The sequence below is a fragment of the Mytilus californianus genome, unplaced genomic scaffold (genome assembly GCF_021869535.1).
Source record: "Mytilus californianus isolate M0D057914Y unplaced genomic scaffold, xbMytCali1.0.p SCAF_7, whole genome shotgun sequence".
In the NCBI taxonomy this organism is placed as follows: domain Eukaryota; kingdom Metazoa; phylum Mollusca; class Bivalvia; order Mytilida; family Mytilidae; genus Mytilus; species Mytilus californianus.
Window position 1 is genome coordinate 33,396,594 of NW_026262723.1, and position 13,181 is coordinate 33,409,774.

General features: G+C 32.4%; 1 protein-coding gene across 2 annotated transcripts in view; it reads right to left on the bottom strand.

Annotated features, from left to right (window-relative positions):
• LOC127708887 (TATA-binding protein-associated factor 172-like) overlaps positions 1 to 12,708 on the bottom strand; it is an 84,079-nt gene extending 71,371 nt beyond the window's left edge. For both annotated transcript variants that reach the window (XR_007985422.1, XM_052214047.1), the window contains exons 1-7: positions 12,379 to 12,708; positions 10,965 to 11,088; positions 9,288 to 9,402; positions 8,668 to 8,805; positions 7,486 to 7,655; positions 3,121 to 3,248; positions 986 to 1,139 (exon numbers count right to left, since the gene is read on the bottom strand). Coding sequence is in view for 1 of the 2 variants with exons in the window: in XM_052214047.1 (XP_052070007.1) it covers positions 986 to 1,139; positions 3,121 to 3,248; positions 7,486 to 7,655; positions 8,668 to 8,805; positions 9,288 to 9,402; positions 10,965 to 11,088; positions 12,379 to 12,389 (840 nt within the window). In the remaining variant the exon portion in view is untranslated. The remainder of the gene's footprint in view (positions 1 to 985; positions 1,140 to 3,120; positions 3,249 to 7,485; positions 7,656 to 8,667; positions 8,806 to 9,287; positions 9,403 to 10,964; positions 11,089 to 12,378) is intronic.
• Positions 12,709 to 13,181: the final 473 nt, after the last annotated feature.

Consider the following 13,181-nt stretch of genomic DNA (forward strand, 5'->3'; position numbering starts at 1 on the left):
CAGGGCCAAATAATCTCCATGGTAATGAGATATGCCAATGCTAATACAACTGCATACCAAATATCATTGATCTACCACTAGTGGTTCACCATGAACTAGACCTAATCACAAACTAATACATTGTTGACGCTGCCGCCGACGCCAGAAACAGCATACCTATGTCTCGCTTTTTGACTCCGCCAAGGCGAGACAAAAATCTGTATGAATCTCAGAAGGCACTCAACCACTGACACATAAGTTTATATTTTATTCCTGTAGAAGTTTCTTAATTCCCAAAAGATATTTTCTAGAGCAATCCTAAGCAGTTCATACCTATATAAGTTTTTTTTCTTTTAATCATAGAACCCACAAAATATGAATATGCTCTATATTGTTTTATTTGTTTGAAAGTATTGTTGATATCAATACTGCATCTGGTATTAATAATTCTATTGTACAAGAATTTGATTTCAACAATATTGGCTTTTAAAAAAAGCTTGGTTGAAAACTGAATAGAATTGACAATTTGCAAGAAAAATATGTCTAGTTTTAGATGAGCATTTCTCTAATGTTTGTACTATTTTCACATTTCTTGATCGGTGTTAGAAAAATATTTCACCTCACTAGTGAAATATCTGTTCTCTGCAAATGATTGGTTGAAATTTATTTATGACGTCAAATTTGTCTTGGTTTCCTCCGAATTTCCCATTGTGACGTCATAAAAAAAGGCGACCATGCCTGCTGACGTCACATATAATCACACAACTTTCTGCAAATCTTTGAAAAGGAAGGATAAAAATCATAAGAGAAACAGATTCCACCACTATAACTCGTGTATTACGATATTTCTCCACTCTCAACAGTTAAATTTTAATTATTTAAAAAGCTCGGCAAGCCTTGCGCTTTAAATATTAAAATTTAACTGTCTCGAGTGGAGAAATATCGTAACACACTTGTTGCAGTGGTGGAATCTATATTTCTAGGTTCCTGGTCAATGAAATCGTACCTCTTCCATATTTAGAGTATTATCAGCATTGTTTTCTATGATGAGTTTCTCTTCTTTAATCTCAACATTTAATTTCCCATTACTGTTAGTGTCACCTTCAGCCAATGACCTTGACTTTTTCAATGGAGGTTCTGCATCGAATGAAAGCTGCTCACTACAAGCAACAATCAAAATTTTTACAATGCAAACTTGAAACATGAAAAGCGCAATACATGTATATCTATCTTCAAGAATGGTAAATAACAGTTTTATTTTAGTGTGTACAAAGATTTTTCAACTTTCAATAAAAAAAAAAAAAATCTTTAAAATTTGTAAGGGGTTCCGCAGAACCCTGTGTCTCGCCTATGATTGCTGCTGTCAGTGTAAAAGTGCAATGTTGACTTTAAAAGTGAGTCCGTCTATCAGTAACATACCGAATTTAAAAAAAATTCACAATTTTTCCTTGGTTTTAAAGAGTAGCTTCTGTCCAAGTTTCAGAACAATCTATGAAGGTTAACAAATTTATCATGTCAAAATAGTTGAATCCCAGACTGTCTGTAAAAATCTAAGTCCATCTATGAGAAAAATACTGAAAAAATAAATGTTTTTTTTCAAAAGTTTGCTTCAGATATTATCTCTTAATCATAAAAAAGTTTCCAAAGTTTCATAAAATTCTATGAAGGTTTCACAAAGTATTTGATGTGCAACAAACTTTAACCCCAGACTGTATCTACTTGTTAACTGTAAAATAAACTAAGTCCATTTATCAGTAAAATAAGGAAAATGAAAATAAATATATTCAAAATTTTGCTCTGGATAGTGTATTTTGGTCATAAACTAGCTTCTGTCCAAATTTCATAAAATTCCATGAAGGTTTGACAAAGTTATTGACGACTGAAAAACATTAAACTTAGACTGAATCTGAATGTTTACTGTAAAAAACCAAGTACATTTATCAGTAAAATACGGAAAAATGAAAATAAATATTTTCAAAATTTTGCTCTGGATATTGTATTTTGGTCATAAACAAGCTTCTGTCCAAATTTCATAAAATTCCATGAAGGTTAGACAAAGTTATTGATGACTGAAAAACTTTAACCTCAGACTGAATCTGATTTTTAACTGTAAAAAAAAATAAGTCCATTTATCACATGTATCAGTAAATTATGGAAAAACGAAAATAAATATTTTCAAAATTTTGCTCTGGATACTGTATTTTGGTCATAAACAAGCTTCTGTCCAAATTTCATAAAATTCTATAAAATAAAATTGAGAATGGAAATGGAAATGGGGAATATGTCAAAGAAACCACAGACTTGAACCTAAATGTTGACGCTGCTGCCGATGACGGATTCTAGGAATATTGCTATGTCTCGCTTTTCGCAAAATAAAGTTCGCAAGCTCAACAAAAATCACAACTGCCAAGAAAACAATTTTTATTCAAGAAATCATCAGGAATCATGGTAATTAGGACATAAGCTGGTTTCTATGTTCTGATTGAAATCCTTCTCTTCAGTACAAATGAATCCTGACTTTTTGATTTAATGAATTTATACACAGCACTTATTTACAGTAGTTTTGACTTAATGTGCAACTTATCTTTTCACTGAAGGATTTACCATGTTTACTGGTACATTTTAGGAAAAAAATATCAATACTGTATACAGTATTACTGGTTATTTTTTTCTGTATTTTACAATTAAAATTAGATCATAATTAAAATCCACAAAAAAAAAATTATAATAATAATACATGTATGTAAAATCAAGTATGATAGTTCTAATACAAATTAATAATCAATGTACTTTTATTGTAATTTGCAATAATTGAAAAGATAACATTTCCCACTCTAGGCATAAAGAGGGTGTCAGTAGTTGGCTTGGGTGACAACAATCAAATATAAGGCCTGTAAAAAAAAAGAAAATATATCTTTCACCCAGATTAACTGATTTTGCACCTTGAATCTGGTAGTTTTAAGGACTGATGAAAACCCATAATTGCTGAACTTTGAGAGGTTTTAGATTGTGGTGTTGCGTTTCTGTAGTCAATAACTTTCTGAAATCATTACAAGTACATTTCAGACTTACAACATGTACAAGTCACAAAGATCTACAAATACTCAGAACCTAGCTTTCAAATAATTATTTATTGCTAACCTTTGGACATCCCTTGACCTCTGTTTAGCTAACAATTTAGTTCTACGCTTGGCTCTGTTTCTTTCTCTGGCACTCATTCCACTGGTAACATCCATTAGTTGTTGTTTTATTATCTCTGATACACATGTCTGTCAACATTTAATATACAATCATCAAAACGTTGGTAACAAAGTCATTATTCAACATTAGATTTAAGCAAAATATAGTATGCATTAACACATGTAAACATGGTAAAGACCTATCGTCACGGCCAGATTCAGGGTTAGAGAAAAGAAAGGAGGTGAATGTCTATAATGGTAAATAAACTGTTAACACAGAGATATGTCTCATCTATATGTTATTTTGATAATGCAAATGTTGAAATTAAAATAGCAATACTTTAACGTGTAAGTTATGCAAATATTCAAAGTCATTGAACCATGACTGAAGGTACAGGGCTAAACAATCTCCATGGAAATGAGATTAATGTGCCAATGTTAATACAACTGCATACCAAATACCATTGACTTTTCATAAGTTGTTCCCTTTAAACTGACCTAAACACAAACATTAACTTGTAAACTATGTAAAGGTTTCAGAGTCCATGAACCATAATGAGGGGGTGGGGTTATATAATCTCCATGGAAATGAAACTTGCAAATGCCAATACATTTGCATACATACCAAATGTCATTGACTTAACATTAGTGGTTCATCTTAAACTGAACTTATCACAAACTAATACATGAAAACTAAGCAAAAGCTTCAAAATCAATAGACCATGACTGAGGGGTAAGGACTAAATATTCTCCATGGAAATGAGATGTCCTAATGCTTATACAACTGCATACCAATTATCATTAACCTACCTCTAATGGTTCCCCTTAAACTGACCTAATCACAAACTAATACATGAAAACTAAGCAAAAGCTTCAAAGTCAACAGATCATGACTGAGTGGGAGGGGACAAATTATCTCCACGGAAATGAGATATGCCAATGCTTCTACAACTGCATACCAAATATCACTGACCTACCACTAGTGGTTCCCCATAAACAGACCTAATCACAAACTAATACATGTAAACTAAGCAAAGTCTCAAAGTCAATAAACCATGACTGAGGCGCATGGCCAAATAATCTCCATGGTAATGAGATATGCCAATGCTAATACAACTGCATACCAAATATCATTGACCTACTTCTAGGGGTTCACCATAAACTAGACCTAATCACAAACCAATAAATTGTATGTTCACCGCGTTTGATTCCGGTGTTATACACGCCCCTACCGGAAGTTCACCATTTTCTATATCATGTATACGTTTTGTTGTAAAACAAACACACATGTTAAGTTTTTAGTTAATTTCGTTGCATTCTGTTAAGAATCTGTCGCATTTTTATCCGTAGTGGATACTTTTATAAATCGAAATTCAGATGACAGAAGTCTGTGAATTTAATTATTGAAATTCACATTCCACAAAATTGGATCTCTCACAGTTTATTTTTCAGAAATGGAAAAAAAGTTCTAGGATCAGGGGGTTTAAACTAGGGTCGGTTGGGTAACTGGAACCACAGATATATATTTATTTGGCCTTAGGGTCAAAAATAATATGTTTTCCTATCAAAAGAGGCTTTTGTCTTCTACATCTCAACCTGAATCTGCAACTAACATAAGTAAAGGTGCTGGGTTGGTGTTTAGTGAATCAATATTTACCATGCTGACTGCTGGTAGTTTATAATAATCTGATAACCAGTGATAACACCCAGGTAATTCTATATATTTAATTTTTCTTAATGAAAACCTTAGGCAATTCTTGGGATTGCAAATGATCTGTCTAGATTTTTATCGTAATTAGCAAATCTTTATGCAGAAATGCAATTTATCATAAACAAGAATGTGTGCATGGTACACAGATGCCCCACTCGCACTATCATTTTCTATGTGCATAGTACACAGATGCTCCACTCGCACTATCATTTTCTATGTGCAGTGGACCGTGAAATTGGGGTCAAAACTCAAATTTGGCATAAAAATTAGAAAGATCTTATCATAGGGAACATTAGTACTAAATTTCAAGTTAATTGGACTTCAACTTCATCAAAAACTACCTTGACCAAAAACTCTAACCTGAAGCGGCACAGACAGACAGACAAACCGATGGACGAAAGGATGCACAGACCGAATAACATAATGCCCCTCTACTATCATAGGTGGGGCATAAAAAATAAGCATAAAATATTTTTCACTGGATAAAAAGCAAGTTTTCTCTTAAATTTTAGTAACTGTGACCTTGACTTTTGATCCCAGAATCAACTATCTTATTCCCCTTTAATATATCTTCCATCTGTAGAAGCAAGGGAAACATAAGCTACCATCTGGAGAGCATATTTCTAAACTTTTCCATTCTATTAACTGTGATTTTGACCTTTGACCCCAAACCAATACAAGCAATATGCGCTTTCCGCTTTCCTACATCTTCCTTCTTTATAAATTGCATATCAATCAAGCAAAGAAAGAAAGCAAAAGTTATCATCCAGAACATTTGTTTCAGACACACATGCAGTCAAAGCAATTTATCCTATTTGCTCTGAGTCTCAAGTATAATAAATAAAAGTGCATTAACTGCTATCATTAATAAATAAAATGCTCCGCAGGGCACAGCTTGATTCGAACGCAGAGGTCGAACCCTGAACAGTTGGGGTAAGTATGGACACAACATTCAAGCTTGATACAGCTCTGAATTTGGATTGTGATTAAATATTTGACACAGCATAGGTTTCTGACACAGAAAGAATGTGGTCTAAGAACTTAAAAATTTTAAATTGGACATTCACCTATTATGGTCCAATATCCAAAATCTAAATACATGGTTAGATTCAGCATATCAAAGAACCCCAAGAATTCAATTTTTGATGAAATCAAACAAAGTTTAATTTTGGACCCTTTTGACCTCAATGTGGACAAAGTAGATAACGGGGCCCAAAAATCAAAAATCTAAATACATGGTTAGATTCAGCATATCAAAGAACCCCATATATTCAATTTTTGTTGAAATCAAACAAAGTTTAATTTTGGACCCCGATTTGGACAAACTTGAAAACTGGGCCCATAATAAAAAATCTAAATACATGTTTAGATTCAGCCTATCAAAGAACCCTAAGAATTCAATTTTTGTTAAAATCAAACTAAGTTTAATTTTGGACCCTTTGGACCTTAATGTAGACCAATTTGAAAACGGAACCAAAAATTAAGAATCTAAATACACGGTTAGATTCGGCATATCAAAGAACCCCAATAATTCAATTTTTGATGAAATCAAACAAAGTTTAATTTTGGACCCTTTGGACCTCAATGTGGACCAATTTAAAAACAGGGCCCAAAATCCAAAAACTTAATACACGGTTAGATTCAGCATATTAAAGAACCCCAAGAATTCATTGAAATTGGTCAAGAAATAAGCAATTTATACAAAGTATCATCTTTTGCACAATACTGTGCAATTGAATATTTCTTGCTATTGCGCAATACTGTACAATTGACAATTTCTTGCTATTGCGCAATATTGTGCTATTGGATATTTCTTGCTATTGCGCAATACTGTGCAATTGAAAATTTCTTGCTATTGCACAATACTTATTATATAATAATTTACACATCCTGTTTGGTGTGTATCTCCTACCATATCATTATTATTTGCTTTTAAATATAAATCAGAAATAACCAACTTAAAATGGAAAATTTTAAAAGAAAAAAAAAGGAAAAAAAAAAAAAATCCCCCCCCCAGATTTTTTGAACCCCCTTATGATTCATTACCCCCAAACTCAATCCCAGCCTTCCCTTTGTGGTATGGTACCTTGCAGTACAATTTCAGAGAGATCCATACACTTGAACACAAGTTATTGTCTGGAAACTAGAAAAATGCTTATTTTTGGCCCCTTTATGGCCCCCAATTCCTAAATGTTTCGGGCAATTACCCCCAAACTCAATTCCAGCTTTCCCTTTGTGATATGGAACCTTGAAGTACAATTTCAGAAATATCCAAACACTTACACACAAGTTATTGTCTGGAAGTTACAAAAATGCTTATTTTTGGCCCCTAATTCCTTAACTGTTGGTACCATAACCCCCAAAATCAATCCCAACCTTCCTTTTGTGGTATTGAACCTTATGGTAAAATTTCATAGAGATCCATTCACTTAAACTTAAGTTAGAGTGCGAAAACCAATGTGTCTTTGGACGACGACGCCAACGTCATACCAATATACGACCGCAAAAAAAATTTTGCGGTCATATAAAAATCATAAGCTTTTCATGTTGCAGAATTGTGTTCAATAAATCAATACCAAAATGACCATTATCTACTTAAAAACTGTTTATAAATACCTTTTCTTGTTTAATTGTATTGTCACAAGATGTGCTTAATCCAGATTTAAGATCCTCGTCCGAAAATAAATCCCCATCAAGACCTAATTTCAAGCTTCCCGCCATATCTAAACCTAGTTTCTTGTTTAACATCTGTCGTTGTCTACTTAGTTTCTCTTTATCATCTAATCCTAAAGTAAAATCAATAGAAAACATTCAATTTAATGGAATACATATTCAAATATTAAACTATAATTATCATATAATAATATATCAATACATTAGTCATTAAATCATTGCTACTGTTGAAATGGATGCATAAATATCCATTCAGCTTGCTTCAACATGTTCAATGAGATGTGATTTTCTCGCTGCGTTGAAGACCCATTGGTGGCCTTCGACTGTTGTCTGCTCTTTGGTCAGGTTGTTGTCTCTTTGACATATTCTCCATTTCCATTCTCAATTTTATTTTCCAAATTTTTCAGTTTTGTAATTTCATTACTGTTTTAATACAAGGCTTTCCCGATTCATCCTAACTTTCAAAAAAAGATTCTCACAATGGTAAAACTTACCACATTTTCCAACCAAGTTTCAATCTATAAATTATGAGACTCACCAAAATTATGCGAGCTAAATTTTAAGTAGGGCAGTCTTACATATTTCTGTATAAAGGATTTTTGCCAATTAAAGTCTTCATTTTGTGTTAGTTTAAGAAAAATCTAGTAAAAGTTTTATAAATAAGGTTAAAATAAATATACTTAACTAAGCAACAATATTACCTGAGATAACAAATAATATGAACACTAGTTTTGCAGGCCTTATGTTTTATCCAAACTAAATTTGTTGTAAAGAATGTTTTGCAATTTGTATATAAAAATTAAGCAAGTTATCTCCCATATTTTGTGGGGAAGTATACTTCTTACATGAGTACAACTTCCAACATGAAAAAATTAAATGTTGTTTACTCTGTATAAAATTTCAAAAAGTGTCAACCAGATCCAAATTCGACTCTGCTTCTTTCTTTTGTCTACCCCTTTGTCACCTATACTCCATCAATCTATTATTCTGTGAATCTTCATTTTTACAACAAAACTTTTCTCTTTTATATTTCCCCCTTTTTTATCTCCCAATAGCCTGTTTGTCCCTCTTCCTCTTCACAACACTACTATACTGTCATTTAGGAAGACAGACTCTTAATCATACCAGAAAATTCTTCTCCAAGTTCAAACTGTTTTTCTTCGGTGCTAAGTAATGAAGTTCCATGAACAAGAACTTTCCTGAGATCAAACTGAGAAAACAGCAACTTCCCTGTAACTTCTGAAGTGGCAGGTTCTAAGGACTCTAAAATAAATATAAAAAAATAGTTTTTACAAAAGTAAATTAAGCTATATTTAACATGATATAATTTTGTAGAGATTCTAAAGCTATAAAACTTTTTTTTGACTCAAATCTTCATTTAACCATTCTAATTTACATTTTTCATTTCAGGGCCTTGTATAGCTTGCCATGCTGTATGGTTTTTGCTCATTGTTAAAGGCCGTGCTGTGACCTATAGTTATTAACTTCTAGGTCATTTGGTCTTTGGTGGAGAGTTGTCTCATTGTCAATTATACCACATCTTATTTTTACAATGACAAGTATGGTGACCTATAACTTAATAAATATTCCACTAAAGTAAATGTGGCCGGGTAGGATTAGGCACAAACAACATACTTGCTTTTACCATTAATTATCATCATCCCATGTCCAAAAATTTAACTTCCCTTTTACCCTCTGACACCCATTATCAATGATCATAATCATGATAATGGAATAGCCCTCACCTTGCTTAATACATATTTTGGGTTCAAATTTTGGCACATTCCTACATATTGCTTCAACTGCCTGCCCTGCGGCAATTCTGGTTTCCCAACTTTGGCTACATAAGTATCCATGAACCTAAAAATTGGGAGTAAAAAAGAATTAAAACGTTCATGAAAATACTCAAATTACAGGAATATAAAATTGAGAATGGAAATGGGAAGTGTGTCAAAGAGACAACAACTCGACCAAAGAGCAGAAAACAGCCCAAGGCCACCAATGGGTCTTCAACACAGCAAGAAAATCCTGCACCCGGAGGCAGGCTTCAGCTGATCCCTTAACAAAAATGTGTACTAGTTCAGTGAAAATGGACGTCACAATAAACTATGAATCATATAAATGAACTAAAATTAACAAAAACATACAAGACTAACAAAGGCTACATATATATTTACATTTTGAGTTTTTCCTACTAATGTCAAAACAGTTTCCAAAGTCATTTGAAAGTTTTTAGATTGATACATGTTTCTCATTATCATTGTTAACATGAACATTTTGATTAAAAAGGGATCAAAGATATATACATGATAAGGCTCAATCTATGACAGGAAAGCAGGGTTCGCGGTGATGGTCACCATTTTCGCATTTTTGAGAAAAAATAAAATTCTAGCCAAAAAAAATCATCATTGGAGAAAAACTTTGGCAAAAGAATTATAAAACAGTTCGAAGAAGTCCATCTTTTAATTTTTTTACACTTCTCAAGACTTTTTCCACATTATCAGTCAACACCCAACTAGTGGCACATACATGTACTATACCCAGAAAAATTGTGATATCTTTATATCTTGTTTTATGTTAAGAAAAATACAGGTTGAAGAAGCATCTGTTACTGGTGATTTTGAAAACTTCCTGTCAAAATCACATCAAAATAAATTGGGACTGGTTTATTTTATTTTTTCAATTTTAAGGTTTCCTTACCAAATGTGACATAAAAGTTGATAAATACTACAGACTGGAATATCCAATCAACATATTTAGGATACCATGGTTACAAATGGAATTCATACAAAATTTCAAGTTGATTCAATAACCTTTGACCAGTAAGTGGAGATGCAATTACAAAGTGAGGTCAGAACTCATACTAAATTTCAAGTTGACCAACCTTTGACCAGTAAGTGGAGATGCAATTACAAAGTTAGGTCTAAAGATGGTCAAACTTTAAAGCTAAAGGAGAAATAAATCTGAAATTTTTAACTGTGCTGATCATCCTACCAACATGGAAATATGTATACAAAGTTTTCAAATACATCAACCTAGAAACATATTCAGTTTCTGGGAAAAGTCTTGTAATTACTAGCCAAAAGTTTAGTCAATAAATATTTCTTTACACAATGACCACCTACAAGCATCCCTGAATGTCAAAAATGTTTAGTCCAAAGGGACACTACTCTAATAAAATTATATTGACTTAAATATCCTTCTCTCATGTATCGTTTCATACATCTAGCTTCAAAACCATCTATTACAAGTGTATTTATAGTTGCATAATTTAAAGAATTTGACACAGGCACTTGTCTCTGAAAAAATATATTAAGGTACTTTAAGGTACCTATTAAATGTTTAAAGGTAAAAAAAATCAGAGACAAGTGGCTGTGGAACTTGGTTATCAAATACAGAAATCTTTCATAGAATAAAATTACCTTTGATAAAAGATTGTTCAGTTCATAAGGGTGTAATTTCTGGACCTCACCAAGCTGTTCAGCAGCTGATTTTCTTATCAAAGGTGTTGATCCAGTATCCAAGAGTAGGAACAACCGATCTAATCTGGAACAAGTTATTAAAACCATTTTGTATGAATAAAAAAGCTTTTTAAAAGTGTCTCATTGTTTACCAACATTTTGTAAATTGTTATTCAGTACTGTAATGTATATAAATTATACATATTTTAACATATACATTGACCCACACCCGATACGAGATCTTTGTATTCAAGGCATGTGGCAATATTATCATTATACATTGCCGTTACATATTTGTTGTATTGTCCGTGTTAAATGCCTTTCCGGAGAGTTATCTAGAGCTTTGTAATGAAGGCTCAATTCCTAGCTTGTCGGTAATGCAGTCTCGCTAATTAGAAAAAAAAAAAAAAAAAAGGGACAGAAAGTGTCAAGAAGCTTTAAGAAAAAAAATGTAGAAGGAAAAAAATAGCGACAAGAAGAAAAAATTAGCAAGAAAAAACAATTTTAGCGACAAGAAAGTTTATTTACTATCAACATGATCAAAGCAATCAATTAATTGAAAAAGATAATTAATTACAGCTGATTATTGTTGTTTCATAAAGTTTCAAATTTTGTTTTACTTAGTAGCAGCTACAGTAATGGAATTTTAGTGAAAAAATATGTTACATTATTTCAAGATAAGAATACACAGAATAATTTGTGTCATGCATATATATGGTCCTTTTGTGTCTGAAATAAATAAAGATAAGATTATCTTTAATTTGTCAACCCTGCCAACTCCTCAGATTAGTAAAGTTATGAAAATACACTAAATTAAAAAAAAGCCAGCCTTTAATGCAGGTTTCTATATTTATTTATTTAAAAATAATTAATATTAACATTTCTTGGCGCTAAATTAGTCTTCTTGTCATTAATTTATGCTCCCTGCTGCTAGCGGCTAATTAGTGAGACCTGTGGTAATGGGATAATTTGTGCAACATATTTGCAATTTTAATTTGACGTGTTTTTGTGCTTGAAATTCTTTCTTCATGGTGTTTCGTGCAATTTAATTTGTTAACAAAACATAATAGTGTAAGCTATTTATCAAACTTTACATTCACTAGTTTTCCTGTTTGTCTGTGCATATACCTCCCTTCACAACCCTCTTCCTTGCCACACAAGTGTTCTAGACCCTATTGAGCTAAATTTACAACAGTTGAGCTTGTAGGGCTGAACTCATTTTGCTACTTTAATGATATAAGCATTGCATTATGTGGGAAATGTGTGTAGTCAGCTGATCCAGATTTTGTATGCACTTGTTTATATATATATCTCCTTTACGATGTAGTTAACGTCCCCCCTTTCCCATATTTCATTGCATATGTGTTTATTTTACCTGGTTGTCATTTTCAATTGATCTCAATTTCTTTCATTATTCATATTCCTTCGTTTTGCTTTGCCATGCAGACAAATATGGCGAAGAAACAGATAATAGGTTTTCTTCACAAGCTTCAAACTTTTCCAAAATATACACAAATCCTTAGTTTTAAAAACTTTCAAAGTTGAAAATCGAAAGCTGACATCAACGCTTGAAGCGTGGAAATTACTACAGAAGGGGTAAAAGCAACTTTGCAACAAAAATAATAAATGAATAATAATTATTTCCGCTTTAATGTCCACTCTGCTCGTCTCCGCGGCATTTGTATTTATACTGACTGCCATTTTGCACATCGTCTCAATAAGACTGTGGGTTTATTGTTTTGATTGGTTTGTGATCTTACCTATGACCTTTTAATGACCAATCAATGCCAAGGTTAATTCACAAGAGGTTATTTGCGGTGAAAACAGAAAATAACTACAGACAAATTATCCCTAGTGTCTTCGACGACGTCCGAGCTATGAAAGCATTTAATCCACTAAACATTAAACATAGCAGAGGGAAATCTAGTGAACAAGAACAAAAGAAAAAACTCACTCTTCTTATGATAGAGTCGAGAAAACCAATAATAAAACAATACTGATCAAAAGTTATTTCTAGATAACAATTGTACATTTTAAAGAAACTATTTGTTAAACTGTGTTATTAGAAATATACATGCAAATGCACGACGTTTTATGTTTGAAGTATTTATCGAGATGATAGCATTAGAAGCTTGTGAAACTGCAATCTAAAAAATGTTAATTTTTGCTGCATATTGA